The 15,971-nt window shown below is 43.6% G+C and overlaps 1 protein-coding gene across 1 annotated transcript; it reads right to left on the minus strand.

Moving 5' to 3' along the window:
* Positions 1 to 259: 259 nt before the first annotated feature.
* Chmp5 (charged multivesicular body protein 5) lies at positions 260 to 15,745 on the minus strand. The gene is made up of 8 exons (XM_041667551.1): positions 15,581 to 15,745; positions 14,716 to 14,820; positions 13,728 to 13,774; positions 11,529 to 11,622; positions 10,865 to 10,936; positions 4,720 to 4,828; positions 4,106 to 4,218; positions 260 to 932 (listed from the first exon to the last, which is right to left on the minus strand). Exons 1-8 carry the CDS (start codon positions 15,647 to 15,649, stop codon positions 882 to 884), a joined length of 660 nt encoding a protein of 219 aa, XP_041523485.1. The 5' UTR covers positions 15,650 to 15,745; the 3' UTR covers positions 260 to 881.
* Positions 15,746 to 15,971: the final 226 nt, after the last annotated feature.

Genomic DNA, 15,971 nt, shown 5'->3' on the forward strand with positions numbered 1-15,971 from the left:
TGAAGTTCCGGGTTTTCTTTCTTATTGTTAGTCCCTCATGGGAAAACAGCACATCAAAGGTAACTGAGTCCTGAGGCCTAGTTCCTCATTTACTTCTCATGAGAGCCTGAGGCAAGTACAACTGTACTAACAAGAAACGGTAGTTAATAAATGATATCCCCAAGCCCGCACTGAGGCTGCTATGCCAATGCCACTGGTTAGGCTTGGTTTCTGTAGCGGAGGTTTTAGGCTAAAATGATGCTACAATTATATCCTTTTGAAAAATATTTATTGAGTATAAATAAATGTCCTATACATTAAATATCAAGAAATATCCATTATTCATTACAAGTCAGGCTATAATACTGAGGGAACCATGGGATCAAACTAGCAACTCATGATCCAGTAGTGGCAGTTCATTCCAATGTTGGACAGAGTAATGACTTGTCACGTGACACAGCAAGACCTATCAGACACCCGTCACTCAAACCACCTATGACACCACAGACAATGGTTCTGAAGCACACTACTGACAGTCTCAATCTCATCAATAATCACTACCTTATCAATGTATCGTCACACTGAGACTGCACTTACACTACCATAAAGTTTAGTCTCACCCCCTTGTTTATTCCAAATTATTAATGATGAAAACAGGACATACAAAGTCAAAGACTTTTCAGTTAGTCTTTCCTAAGGAAAAAGAAAAAGAATTAAATTTTAGTAAAAGACAGCTTCCCCCAAGCAATGACTCTCTTAACGGAAAAAAATAAGATACAGGAACGGTGCAATCAGCTTTTCCTTCAAAGAAAGGAAAGAAATCTAAATCTGTTTGGCAAATTGGGAAATATCTCCTAGTCCCAGAATCCGTAGTTTTGTCTCATGTGCTGGAATGCTGCAGTCTAGGAGGCTGGAATCTGCGGTAGTCCGAACTCATCCACCAGCACGCCGTCCTGTGAGAAGAAACTGAGGGTCAGTGCTGCTCTCCGACTTGGTAAAAATGATTATTACATTTAGTAAGCAGAAGTCATGTCCAAGCATTTAATCAATCAGAACTAAAATCCCATTCAGAAGCTGACAATGAGCCTTTTCATCCAAGGCAAAGGGGCCTGATGAAACTGGCACAGAACTAAAAAGGGTGAAGAACAAAGAGGAGACCCAGAAAGAGGAGCGGTGACTGCTAGGGCCAGCGGGGAGGGTGAAGTCCTTGACTCCAGGTACATCATTTTCACTCCCATCTATCTTTTATAGAGCGGCAAATCCTTGAAGGGAGGTCTCAGGTGCACAGTTGCTTCCTGTACCACACTCTGCCACTAATCAGCCAGGGTCGGCTAAGGGTTCCTCTTCACGGTCATCTGTGTCCTACACTGGAAAGAGCTGGAGATGCAGCACAGTGGAGGAACGCTTGCCTAGCATGTGTGAGGCCCTGTGTTAAAATACCACAGATGCTTCAGGGACTTGTTACTAGGAAACCGAAAGGCGGGTTACAGTAGTGATCACAAAAATAGCTTCAGCGTAATTACTAAAGAGTAGATAATTATATAATTATTTAAAGCAATTGTGCACCTGGGACTTTTTTCTTTTTTTTTTTTTTTTTTTTGGTTTTTCGAGACAGGGTTTCTCTGTAGCTTTGGAGCCTGTCCTGGGACTCCCTTTGTAGACCAGGCTGGCCTTGAACTCACAGAGATCCGCCTGCCTCTGCCTCCCGAGTGCTGGGATTACAGGCACATGCCACTACCGCCCGGCTGCACCTGGGACTTTTAAGAAGCCAGAGAGGTATTCTGAGCTCAAGGAAGGAGGCAGAAGCACGTTCACAGAGACCTACAAAAGGCCTACAAAACTACCTGCCATGGGGTGCAAGCCCGTAAGCAGCTCTCTGTGTCAGTTCTTCCCCCCAGGTTCCTGTCCTGACTTCCTTCAGTCATGGTCTACAGTGTGGAAGTGTAAGTCAAATAACACTTTCCTTCCCAACTTGCTTTTGATCACAGTGTTTCATCATAGCAATAGTAACCCTAGCTAAGACAAGGAGAAGACAAGGATTTCTAATTTGCTCAGAATTCTATGTGAATAAAGGCAGATTTAGGGCTGGACCTTACAGAAAAATTCAGTCAGCGGTACTGCGAGTACTCAGCATGTTTATGGGGAGATCAGATAAAACAGGGGCTATAAATATCCATGACAAATAACACATTAGACTAGCAACATTAACTAAGAGGGAATGGAGTTTTATATGCAGTAAAGTGCTCTGTTTACGATGGCAATTGTACAGTATGAGCTAGGGATTAAGTCCTTTACATATAAGGCCTACGCGGCTCTAAACAGCAATCACGTGAATACTTCACACATGCAAAGAACAGAAACAAACAGCTAAGTGATCTGTTACAGTGTCAGAAATCCCGATTCTCCTCATTTGTTGAACTAGGATCTTTCTAATAGTAAGGTTTCCATCCCTGTATTTCCCGTATTTCCATATAGGGTTTCATTTATCTCAGGTTAGCTTCCAAATCACTCTGTAGCCAAGGGTAGCCTTGAACTCCTACTCTTCCTCTTCTACCTCCCCAGTACTGGGGTTACAGGCCTGTGGCCACACACATAGTCTATGTGATCTGGGGATCACATCCAGGGCCTGTGCATGCTAGGTAAGCACTCTGTCAATTGAGCTACATTCCCAGTCTTACTTAGTAAGTTTTATACTAAATTTTATACTTCATAGTTTAATCCAATATAATTAGTATGTCCGGAGAGGGACTTTTTCCTTTGTCCCCTCCGCTCTCTCAATATTTATTTTATGTGCATGAGTTTTGCCTGCATGTTTTGTGTTTGTAAAGGTCAGAAGAGGGCATTGGATACCCTGGAACTGGAGTTACAGATGGTTGTGAGACAACATGTTGGTACTGGGTATTGAACCCAAGTCCTTTGAAAGAACAGCAAGTACTCAATTACTGAGCTAACTTGCCAGCTTAGGAGTGGGACTCTAATATGACCACTCAAAAGGTAAATAGAGAAGTGGATTGCCTTTATGTTCTGCTACTTGAGAGAGGCTAAGGCCAAAGGATTGCTTGGCTCAGGAGTGAAGGATACCTGAGACCCTGTCTCTAATTAATTTAAGAAAACAAAACAAAACAAAACAAAAAACCAGACTGGAAATATAACTCAGTATAATGTGCTTGCCTAACACGTGTGAGGCCCTAAGAATAAATTCCCAGCAAAACACACCACACACACACACACACACCAACACATACTATCAGTAAACAAGGCTCATGCATGTGTCATCAATGCTCTTCTATGGAATGGTAAAACGTGTAAATAGCGCCTAGTGCTAGTTTACAGGCTGATTACATATATAACATGCCACTGTATAACCGCAGATGGTCTAGAGGCAGAGGCCTGACAGCCTGAACAACCTGATGAGGCCCCGTCTCAAAAGAAGACACAGCTCCAGTGGAAGAGTGCCTGTCCAGCAGGTGTAAGGCCCCCAGTCCCAGGAGAACGAAAACAAAACATTGTTGAGTCTCAGGGGCTTGTTTGCTTTTTTTCGAAACAGGGTTTCTCTGTGTAGCTCTGGCTGTCCTAGAACTCACTTTGTAGACCAGGCTGGCCTCAAACTCAGAAATCTGCTTGCCTCTGCCTCCAGAGTGCTGGGATTAAAGGTGTGCTCCACCACTACCCGGTGTCTCATTGACATTTTTTATGCAGCTTTTAGTTGCCCGATGCAGGAATACTGGACTTTCAAAAATTCTTAAAATAATGATCAGAGCTACTAAATTTAGGACTATATTTTAGATTTCCAGTGGTGGATATAAAACCTTTAATATGTTGTGTGGAAAGTCATAGTATACATACATACATACAGACAAAACTCAGAAAATAAGTAAATCTTAAAAAAGGGAGTCCCGCTAAACAGTGGTGATGCACACCTTTAATCCCAGCACTTGGGGGCAGAGACAGATGTCTGTGAGTTTGAGGACAGCCTGCTCTGCATAGCGAGTTCCAGGATAGGCTCCAAAGCTACAGAGAAACCCTGTCTCAAAAAACCTGTCCTGCCTGTGGCCACATTAGTTATCTGTAGGACTGTTTAGACTACAGGCAGTGACCTGAGCAGACTCCTTAGGGAAAACAGTACCTTGTTCTTTGTGTCAGTGGGAACGCCTTCTGGAATTGCAGGCGCAGAGGCTGCTTCATCTAAGTAGGAACTATCTTCATCAGCCAGAAGCTCATCGCCCAGTGCATCCAACTCTGAAATTAAACAGGCTTCATCAGAGAAAACTGTGAAGAGAAAACTGGCTTCTTTTCCCCAAAAGTTAGTCAAATGATTTGTTAATGAGCAAATATAATACAAAAGAAAAGGGACTCATCTCTATTTCTTAATCTTTATTTTTTCTATTTTAATTTAAAACTTTTCGTTGGGCAATGGTGGCACACACCTTTAATCCCAGCACGTGGGAGGCAGAGGCAGGTAGATCAAACTCACGGAGATCTGCTTGCCTCTCCCTACCGAGAGCTGGGATTAAAGGCATACACCACCACCGCCTGGCTTGTCCTGGAACTCTTTATTTAGACCAGGCAGGCCTTGAACTCACAGAGATCGGCTTGTCTTTGCCTCTGGGGTGCTGGGCTTAAAGGCGTGCGCCACCATGTCTGGTGTCCTGAGAGGAATTTTAACCAGCATTTGGGTACTGGTCCCAGGCGGTGGCTCCTGAATGACTCTGAAGTTAACACACACTGCAGAGCACTCACCCGCTTCCAGGTCGTCCTCGTCTAACTCTGGGGTGCCATAGCTGCGACTCAGGGCTTCCTGGATTTCATTTGCGTCCTCCATCATATCTTCCAGCTGGTCTTGTAAATCCTATGGAAATATATGACAGGGTTTTCTTTCTTTTTTAGCCTCTTAAAATTAATTGGTTTAATTCGAGGTGACACAGAATCCAGAACACAACAAAGGAGGGATAGCAGGCTCCGGCAGGACTTCAGACTCAGTTTACCTGAAACTCACAGCTGAGTTTAAAGGTGGAAACAGCTGAATGAAAGCTAGACTGTATGATTTTTTTTTAAAATAAAGTTTATTATAATCTTCAGCAGGCTCCAGTATAACATTTCATTCTAGCTACAGGGGGCAAAAGATGTAACAGCAGGGAATCCAGGGTTTAAAGAGGAACGGAAAAGTGTCACCGTAATCTAGGGACAAGGAAAAGCCTACTTTTTGCCAGATTTCTGAATTCCTCTTAGCCTTGGCTTCTACTTCCTGAGTTTCTTCTGCCCTTCTCTCTGTTTCTGCCTGGAAGCCTTCCTATTCATCTTCTTGGCCTGATTTTTGGCTGTTTCAGGGCCTTTTCTTCCACCTTCTTGGCCTGACATGACACCTGTGGCCTCTTCTCCAGACTCTTTTCTGCTGATCCTCATTTTTTTCAAGTGTAAGGAAGCAGTTTTACTGAGAAGTAAATAATGGACCTCTGTAGCAGGTAAGTAAAGGTCCCCAAAATGGGTTTACCGTGACAAGGTAAGGTTTCCACTTAGGAATGAGAACTAAAATTTAATTTTTAAATTGTATTTATTTATGCACATACATGCGTGCTTGTGCTTGTGTGCACGTATATGGGAGCATGTGCCATCAGTGCACAAGTCAGGACAATTCTGGGAGTTTCCTCCTCTCACCTGTGAATCCCAAGGACTGAACTCAGGTCCACCAGGCTTGGTGACAAGCTCACCTGCTGGGCCAGATCACCAGCCCCAAATGAGAAATTATAAACTCCATAACTGTCAGGTCCTGTTCTACATGACAGTAGTCAGAAACAGGCTTAGTCAACCAAGCACGGATGCTCCAAAGGACTCCTGAGGATCCCCGCCCCCCCTTTTTAAGACAGAATCTCATGTGGCCCAGTTTGAGCTCAAATGCACTTTGTAACTAAGGGCGACCTTAAATCCCTCATTCTCCTGCCTCTACTTAACAAGTTCTGGGATTACAGGTGTATGCTACTAGGCCTGACTTCTGGCTTCTACTTTTCTTTTCTCTTAGTACTTAGAAATGAACTTTGATGGTGGTGGTACTGGAACCAACTGGTACTGTGCATGCGAGGTAAGTACTCTAACACTGAGTTACCATCCCAGTTCAAATCTTGCACTACTTAGTGAGAAGCACTATCAGCCTTCCTGGGCTGGAGAGACGGCTCAGCGGTTAACACCACTACTGTCTTGCTCTTTTAAATGATCAGCATTTGTTTCCCAGCACCCACATGGGGGCTTACAACAGTCTAGTCTGTGCCTCCCCACCCCCCAATACTGGGGATGGAACCCTGGGTCTGGATCATGGTTGGCAAGTACTCTACCCTCAGCCCTATTTTCCTCATTTAAAAAAAATGGGATGATTGGGCTAAGAGATGGCTCGTGGTTATGATCACATACTGTACCTCTAAGGCCCTGAGCTCGAGGCAATAGCTTTAATATGGGACCTGGTTCCCTCTTCTGGCCTCAAAGGACAATTGCACTTACATACACAAACCCCTCCTCAGACATATATGCATATACATAATTATGTTCTTAAAAAAACTGGAGAAATGTTTCAGTAGTTAAGAGCATTTGCTGCTCTGGCAGAGGACCTGGGTTGCATTCCCAGAACCCACATGACATTCACAACCATCTATAACTCCAATTCCAGGGGATCCGATGCCTCTTCTGGCCTTCAAAGCTACCAGGCATGCACACAGTGCACATACAGATATGCAGACAAAACACTCACAATGCATTAAATAAAAGTAAACTTTTTTAAATTTCATGTGACTACTGTAAGATTTATTGCAATAGGGGCTGGAGAGATGGCTCAGAGGTTAAGAGCACTGGCTGTTCTTCCAGAGGTCCTGAGTTCAATTCCCAGCAACCCACATGGTGGCTCACAGCCATCTGTAATGAGATCTGGCGCCCTCTCCTGGCCTGCACGCATACATGGAGGCTGAACACTGTGTACATAATAAATAAATCTTTAAAAAAAAAAAAGATTTATTGCAATAATGTATATAAAATAGTACTTAGTTTAAGGCCAGCCTGGGCAACTTAGTGAGACCCCGTCTAAAAAACTAATAAATAAATTTTAGAAAGTCAAAAAAAGAGGTGAGGCACGAACAAGGCCCTATGTTCAATCTGTAATACCACCACCACCACCACCACCAACAACAACAACAAAATTTTAAAAATTAAAAAAAATAAAACCCAGGTCAAACATCAGTATATTCTTCATATATAGAGGGGATGTGGGCACTGCTCACAGGGCAGCAGGTCTTACTCAGCACCACTGTTTCCTGGAGGAGGCATGGGGTCCTTGTGCTCTCAGATAAGCACTAGGGATACCAGGAGTGTTAAACACGCAGGGCTGTCTCTTCATAGGGAGAGATGGATAACATATTTTTGGCCCAGAAGGCTGGGAGCAGAGGTGGTTAACGGCCTGGTGACCTCTGCACTGTCACAGGCCATAAGGCTCTCCGACCCTTCCTTAGTTAATCTGTAGAAGCTATCTATGTGAAAGAGGCCACTTGCATTTCACGTGAGTTTTGATGCAGTCATGTCTTAAGCTTTGTTGTGCACACAGGACTGAGTTAATTAGTATCAGGAAAGTTTTTCCAGATTGTGCTGTGCCTGAAACTAACTACCCAGGGTCAGACAGAGTTTGTACCAACGTTGGCTGAGTTGTGTTGAAGTAGACTTCCTTCTTGCCTCTCCTGCTGGCCACGGCGTTTTCAGAGACACCCCCCCCCCCTTACAATTTCCAGAGCAACAAGTCATTTGTGAATTCCTTCCTGGCAGCCTAGCTTGTTTTTCCATATGAAAGTGGAGAGACTACCAAGTAGAATGCCCTTCTGTACACCTGGGTGTCAAACCCCAAGTGCACATGCGTCATCCTGCGGTGAGAAACACTCACCAAGGAGAAAAGCCACAGAAGGCGGAGTCAAATCAGGTTTATGGTGCTACATATCAAGAAGTCTCCCCAGCTAGGCATGGAGTTCTAACACTTTGAGGCTGAAGCAGGAGGATTGTTGTGAGTTCTAGACCAGTCCCACATACATGGTAAGACCCTGTGTCCAAAATGTATGTGTGTGTGTTGTGTGTGTGTGTCTGTTGCTTCTCAATCATTTGACGAGTAAGATTTCTTTTTAATCTTATTTTTATGAACAAGGCCTTGCTTTGTGACCTAAGCTGGCCTTGAACTTATGATTCTTCTGCCTCTGCCTTCCTTGTCTTGAGATTACAGGCCTGCAACCACAACACAGCCTATGCATAGGGTTTCTATTTATAGAGTCTAGGTTAGACACAGAAAGAAAAAAAGAAAGTCACCATGCAAAGTATTAATCTATCTTTAAATTCAATACTGCATAAACAAAAACAACTAAACAGAAGGACTACTCTAAAAACTGTATTTGCCCTAATGTCTGGGAAAAACAAAGACAAAAGACTTAAAAAGGGAGTTGGGGTGGGTGGGAGAGACAGAGAGGGCTCAGTAGTTAGAAGTATGTACTGCTCTTGCTCAGGACCTGAGTTCAGCCCCTCCATGGGCACTGTACTCATGTGCACAGACACCAGACACACACACACACATACACTGAAAAATAAAAACACAACTTTTTTGTTTGTTTTTTGAGGCAGAGAATCCCTACATAGCCCTGACTGTCCTGGAACTCCCTGAGTAGACCAGGCTGGCCTCGAACTCACAGAAATCCTCCTGCTTCTGCTTTCCAAGTGCTAGGACTAAAGGTATGCACCACCATGCTGGGCCTGAAGTCTTTTTTTTTTAAAGGATAAAAACAATTATACATAGAAACAAAAAATGTAAAAGTTAGAGCTATAAAAATAACTAAAATGTTTTATAATTATATTAGAAAAATAAACCTGAAAAGATTCCAAAGTCTGTAGCTTAGCCAAAAGAAATACACATGCTAATGGGGTCTGTTATGCTGCAGTCCAGTAGGGGCAGAGAAGGGTAATGGGAGAGATGGGGAGACCAAAAGCCAGAAGGAAGTTGAATTTGGTAGAATACATTGTAATGCTAGCACTGTGGAGGCTGAGGCAGGAGGACTGGGAGGACTGCCACAAGGACAAGGCTAGCCTAGGCAATATAGTAAATTCTAGAAGAGCCTGGGCTACAGAACGACATCCTGTCTCAGGCGCAAAGCAAAGCCTGAACTGGAAAGAGGGTCTAGGGTCAAGAATATGTGCTGCTCTTCTGAGGCCCTGAGTTTAGCATCTGTATGAGTCGCTCACAGGTACCTGTAAATTTTACTTCAAGGGTTCCAACATTCTTTTCCGGTCTCAGAAGAGATTGCACACACATACAAAAACCCATACATAGACACACACACACACACACACACACACACACACACACACACACGTACATATTTACAGACAAAATTAAAATCTTAAAAAAAAAAATTACCATCCCCCCACCCCCGCGCCAACCAGGCAGTGGTGGCACATGTCTTTAATCTCAGCACTCAGGAGGCAGAGGCAGGTGGATCTCTGAGTTTGAGGCCAGCCTGGTCTACACAGTGAGTTCCAGGGCAGCCAGGGCTACACACAGAGAAACCCTGTCTCAGAAAATAATAATAATAATAATAAAAACAAAACCCCAAACAACAACAAAACCCCCAAGAAAGGAAGCCAGAATAAGCAAAGGTTCTCTTCTGTTCATATTAAACAGCTCTCACTGAACCCACAGGAGAGGTGGCACAAGTCCATAATCCACACATATGGAAGGTTGAGGCAGGAGAAGGCCAGCACACATAGTAAGATAGGCTAGCCTGGGCTGCAAAACAAGATCTTGTCTCAAATACAAAACAACACTACAAAGAGTACTACCCAACTTTTAGGGACTAGTAAGCTGTAAATGGTATTATACAAATGAGCACACAGGATATTGTTCTCAGTGAATTTCCTGAAAGCTGTAACAGTGCCTAATGCCATGTAAACAGAGACTTGGGAATGACTAGGATCGCTCAAGGGCCGTGTAAGGGGGCAGTGGAAAGGAGTAAGGCAGGGGACCAATGCCCTCGACTAGAACAGTATGGCATCACCTTTAACCTTTAAATACTTCCTGGGCCTCAAGTATGGTAATGTATCTTCAAGGCAATGGGGATAAAGACTGAAAGAACAAAATTAAATCCCTTCCTTCAAGGAAAGAGGGGTTCTAAACAGAGGGTAAACATTGTGCCATAGATGTAGGAAGAAGCCTTTTCCCTTTGGCAGGCCACTATGTTCCTAATGTTCTCCCCACCAGCTCCGCCTGCCACATGAAATGCTCACTCCCGCCAGGCCAGCTCCACCTGCCACATGGGATGCTCACTCCCACCTCCTCTGCCTGCCACAGGGGATGTTCACCTGGGAGCTGACTGAGTAGCCAGGCTTACAGGCCTTACGTTCCTGACCAAATCCTCGACCCCAAAGGAAATGGTAACTTCAAGAAGCTAGTAATTAATTACCAAATGTAAAGAAAATTCCTCAAAATACTAGAAAAGAAATTGTGTAAACCAATTACATACACATACTCATTTAACATCATGGTGTACGCTCTAATCTTAGCACTTAGAAGGCTGAGGCAAGGTTCAAAGCTAGTCTGGGCTTCTTTGCAAGTTTTTTTGAGGGGAGGACACAATACTCGGAGACAGCTCACACATCTCACCTGTATAATAACTGTGTGTGGTTATTATGGGATCTCTGGGATTTCTGCATTAGCAGAGAGGAAACTGAGGCCTTTAGCATCCTTCCCTTTCCAGAAGTCACTGTACTAGTAAGCAGCAGGCCCGGAGTTCATCCCCTTTCTCTGTATTTCTCGCCACAAACGTTATTCTCAACCTTGCAGTAACAAGTACACACATCTTGAAAAAGCCAGCAGACAGCTCACCTCAATCTGTTCAATTTTGACTTGCTTGTATGCCTTCTTCATTTCCTTTACTCCCAGTTTCATGGCATCCACCTAAGGAAGGGTAGAAGAAAGCACAACATATTTGCTGTTTTATTTTGAAGTACCAAGGATTTGAACCAGGACCTCATACATACATAACCATTCTGCCATTGTGTTACATCCCAGCCCTAAAAATACACTGTTTTGAGAAGTCATGTTTGTGCTGGAGTGGTGGCTCAGTCATGACAAGCATTTGTTGCTCTTGCAGAGGACCTGGGTTTGATCCCAGCATCCACATGCTCACCACCATCTCCAGCTCCAGATCCAGGGGCTCTGATGCTCTCTTCTGACTTCTCTGACACTAGGCACACAAGGCACTCAACAAACATGCAGGCAAAGCATACAAACACATAGTCATGTTTACTAAACATCATTTAAAAACCATGGGAAAGTGTATGAGATTTAAAAATTAAAATAGAGCTGAGAGGAGGTGGCACACGCCTTTAACCCCAGCACTTGGGAGGCAGAGCCAGGCAGATCTAAGTTTGAGGCCATCCTGGCCTACAAAGCGAGTTCCAGGACAGCCAAAGATACACAGAAAAACCCTGTCTCAAAAAACAAAACAAACAAACAAATTAAAATGGGAAAAGTGCTTTGGGCATACCGTGGTCCTGGTGTCCTTCAGAGACTGAATGGTGTAGTTAGCCTGCTCCATGTTGAAGGACTGCTGGGCAAGGTTGTCTCGCTGCTGCTCATACCTTCGTGGAGACAGGGAGAATTAGAAATGGGAGACAGACAAACCCTTAGGAAGGAAGACCCTCAAACTAAATACGGGAATTTTCTCAAACAAACCAAAAAGTAAAGCCAAAACCATTAAAAACTACCCACTCTAACAAAGCCCCTCCAAACCTCTTTCCCTTGAATATTTCTGAATTTTAACTATTCCCACTTAACAACATATTATTTGTTTCTTTGTTCTATTTCTTGAAAAAGGGTCTTGTAATCCAGGTCAGCCTCAGACTTGTAGTGACCCTCCTGCTGAGCTCCCCAAATCCTGGTAAAGCAGGTGTCTGCCACTGCTCCTGTCTGCACTGTATCTTCTTACATCTTATTCATAGTTTTCTAATTATTTCCCAAGATGAATTCTTAGAAGTGGAACTCTTGGGGCAAAGGGGAAGATTATTTTTTAAGGTTTTTCATACATATAGCTATATGTTTTTCAGGTAGACTCGAAGTGCACTTAAGGACACTTTAATAATCCTGTATTCATAATGAGGCTATACATCTGACTTAATGTAAATTGGATGTCTGATACTAGAAATACTGATACTTTAAATGTCTGATACTCTTTAAAGTTTTCTATCCAATTATAATATTATGTCAAAGACTTATGTCACCATGATTTTTTTCTTCTTCAAGACAGGATTTCTCTGTGTATCCCTGCCTGTCCTGGAACTCGCTCTGTAGAACAGGCTGGCCTCAAACTCAGAGATCTGCCTCCCTCTGCCTCCCAAGTGCTGGGTTTAAAGGCATGTGCCACCACGCCCAGCTGTCACCATGATTTTTACATAACATTTGGAAACCATTTAACTAACAGAAGAAAAATAGGTAATTCATGATCCAGGCAAGGAGCAGATGACTCTATTAAGTTAGGCAGGGTAGCACTTGGTTCTAATCCCAGTACTGGGAAGCTGGGTCAGGGGATTAGAGCTGGAGGCCAGTCTTGGCACATAGCAAGACCCTATCTCTAAAAATAGAAACAGGAAAAAAATATAAAGTGGAAAAGAATAGCTTATATAGAAGACACATTATAATTTCAGTTTCCTATGAATCTAGATAAATTTTCTTTACATCTGTTTGCTTGATATATTTTCCAAGTTTCTGCAATAAATCTATATCCCCCCCCTTTTTTAAAAAAAAAAAAGGTTTATTTTTTTTTATATATATCTTTTTTGAAGCAGGAACTCATATAGCCCAGGATGGTTTAGAATTTACTAGCCAAGAATAGCTCTGAACCTCTGATATTTTTGCCTTCACACCCAACCGCTAGGTTTACAGGTGCATGCCACCATGCTTAGTTTATTTATTTACTTAATTTTAGATAGGGTTGCATGTAGCCAAGGCCAGCCTTGGTTCCTCTATGAAGCCAAGGCTCATAGGTTCCTGGTCCTTCTTCCCCTACCTCCTACGTGCTAGGATTATAGGCCTATGCCATTGAAGCCAACTGTATTTCTTCTATAAGAAAAACAAAATACTTTAAAACTAACTGCCACTAAGAAGGTAATATTAAAACACATCTTGGCCATTGTAGGCATTATTAGCTTTTTCCGATGGGATTTAATAAAAATGAAAGACAGCATCCGATATGTTACAAAGTCATTTCAAAGTTGGAACAGAGTTGTCGACAATTCTTCTGGTTTCCTACAAGCTGAGTAAGCTCTGCTTCTACAACTTCCCGGATGACCTCACAGGCTGGGCAGTCCTGGGGGGAACACCAGATATTAACTGGATTTTGCACAAACACCGGGACACAGTAAAGGAAAACCAATTGTGGGCCTGTACATTTGTCCTGCTGTGAGAGAGCACATACTTAGCACCCTAACTTTACAAACAAAACCTAGAAGACCATACTAACTAAGCAACGGGAAAGCCAAGCCATATGGACCTGGCCAGCCATAGTCATAGTCGCTAGCACCACATGGCTACCTAAGCTTAAGTTAGTAACATTAAACAATGGAAGATTATGGAAATTTGCAATGAAATCAAGAATACTTAGAAAATGATATGAAAGCAGGAAAGAATGAAGACCTTTTTGCTTTTGGCTTAAACTGGTCTTAGAAAAGAGATGGTGCATATGACTTACATTCGCTTTTGCTTTAAAACCCTCAGGGCTTTCTGTTTGACCATGTTCTGAGGAGAAAAACAGATTTAATAAAAAAGGGGAACACATATGGCAAAAGAAATCTCCCAATGTTCAAACTCGTGTGCCTATTTGCTTTTTTCTTCAAAAGAGCAGACATAGAGGCTCCTTATCTACTCTTCCCCTAAGCACAAATAACTCCAATGTCTAGTTAGTAAGCCTCAGCACCCTTTGCACCCCACACCTCAGTGTCCTGAACTACTTTCCCTTTTCTTGATGCACCCACTGCCAGCCCCAACTGTGCCCACTGTGTCTCTTCAGTCGCCTTCAATTTAAACACAACGTTCAACCTCTACCATGTCCTCATGTTAGAAACAGCTTACAACAACCTCGAAATCTCTCCCTTCTAGAAGCTGAGAACCTCTACATAAACTTTGTTTCCTCTTTCTGTTGGCTCTTCACGCACATTTACCAAACACTACTATATTCTAGGCATAATGCCATGTAGGTGACTTGTTATTTAATCCTCACACTACAACGGACGTGTTATTTTCATTTCACAGATGAGAAAATTGAGGCTGAGTGATGCATTGGTTCACACTGTTAGTAAGTTATGAAGCTGGAAAAAAAAAACCAAGATAGCTATATATCCATAGTCTATTAAACAGCGATAGTATTAGAACACTGGTCCTACAAGCTAATTCTGTACTTTTTCCTGGCCTGCCATTGTATTATATCTATCCCAGTCTGAGCAGCCTGACCACACCCAAATTCTGAGTACAACCAAGCCCTCGTCTGCAGAGATCTATTAGAACATATCAATTCCCATTATCATTAAATAAAGACCAGCATCTTCTATCTACCACCTTAAAACCAGCCTCCTCTTGTATCTGGCTGTACTCCCTTTCCCGAAGAGTATATATCCGTACGTGTATACACACCACGCTGTATTTTTCTGCATCCTCCCATACAGCTGTCAACATTAACCTACCTTGGCAGGACCCTCTCTCATCTTCTTCATTTGGTCCTTATATTTCACTAGCTCAGCATCCAACCGGGAAATCTTTTTGTCAATGGATTCTGCCCTGCTATCCACCTTGGAGGAAAATGTCAAATGTAGAGGTAATTATTATAATATATTTACACTGGAAGGGGCAGGAGGAGAGCGAGGAATATGGATGAAGAGGAGAAAACAAAGGAAGGATATAGCGAAGAGTGGAAAACAGTGGTTTACTGAAGGATGGGGAATACCAGCCAGAATAATCGGAAGAGGCTTTCATCAACTCTCCCCCACTTTGGGAATCACTGGGTTGGTTAAGTTTTCCCAAATGGGAGACTTGTCAGTTTGGGGACTCAACATGAAGGTGTATGGAATGAGCCAGTGGACACAGGGTACGATGAGATCTAATGCCATTTCCGAAATCAGGTTTAATCTGGAGGGGCCAAGGTTCAGAATTTTGTGCTACTCAGATCCATGACTAAGGTATAGATAGATATGTTAACCCTGACCGGGGCGAGGAAAGAGGAATGAGAAAAGGATTGGTAAGAGACCAGGTTGGACGAAGTGGGGTGTATGAACCAGGAAGGGCAGGTTGGAATGTGAGGACCAAAGCGAGAAAGAAGGGATGGGGCGCAGGGGGCATCAGAAAGGGTTTTAAGTGCAGTAAGGGCGAGGCAGTGATGAAGTGTCAGAGTCTCTGGTTTGGGGGGTCAGGAATGACTTGGAAAACAGGAATGAAAGGGGTGAGGATGGAGAAGACTGAGGTTTAATGGGCCCGAACCAGGAATGGGGTGGAGTAGGAATTCGGTACGGGCCGGTCGGAGTTGAGTCTAGGTATACAAAGTCAAATGCTCACTGTCCCAATGCAGTCAGTCAGGCTAGGCGGCGGAGCCTTAGGTTTCGCTTTTCCGAAGAATCGGTTCATCTTGGCTGGCGGCGAAGAAACCCAAACACTGGAGGAAAACCAGAAACGGAAGCGTATTCGCTCCGGTTTCAGTTTCCGGCCTCCCCTCCCCCCCCTCCAAGCGCAAGCGCAGAGGGCTCGCTGGAGTTTCCCAATCCTTTTTCCGGGTTTTCAGCTCCTCCTGCCAGAGAAGGAGCGTAGAGCTCTGGGAGAGGCGGAAAGACTTCTGGGGGCGGGACTTGGGGGAGGGATGGGGCGGTGCCTCGGCCAAGTGGGTGTGGCTTAGACGCAGCTGGGCGGATAGGGCGGGGCCCTGGAGCGGGGTCAGTTCCGAGGGCGTGGC

The sequence above is a fragment of the Microtus oregoni genome, unplaced genomic scaffold (assembly GCF_018167655.1).
Source record: "Microtus oregoni isolate MIOR12 unplaced genomic scaffold, Mior012 000017F_ref0000208, whole genome shotgun sequence".
Taxonomy (NCBI): Eukaryota; Metazoa; Chordata; class Mammalia; order Rodentia; family Cricetidae; genus Microtus; species Microtus oregoni.

What these genes read in the sequence shown, in the direction of transcription:
- Chmp5 (XM_041667551.1), bottom strand. Translation starts at nt 15,649, where the DNA reads ATGAACCGATTCTTCGGAAAAGCGAAACCTAAGGCTCCGCCGCCTAGC. An exon ending in TGAGAGAGGGTCCTGCCAAG is followed by an intron (nt 13,775 to 14,715) that starts GTAGGTTAATGT and finishes TTTTCTCCTCAG; the next exon opens with AACATGGTCAAACAGAAAGC. An exon ending in GTTTTAAAGCAAAAGCGAAT is followed by an intron (nt 11,623 to 13,727) that starts GTAAGTCATATG and finishes GTCTCCACGAAG; the next exon opens with GTATGAGCAGCAGCGAGACA.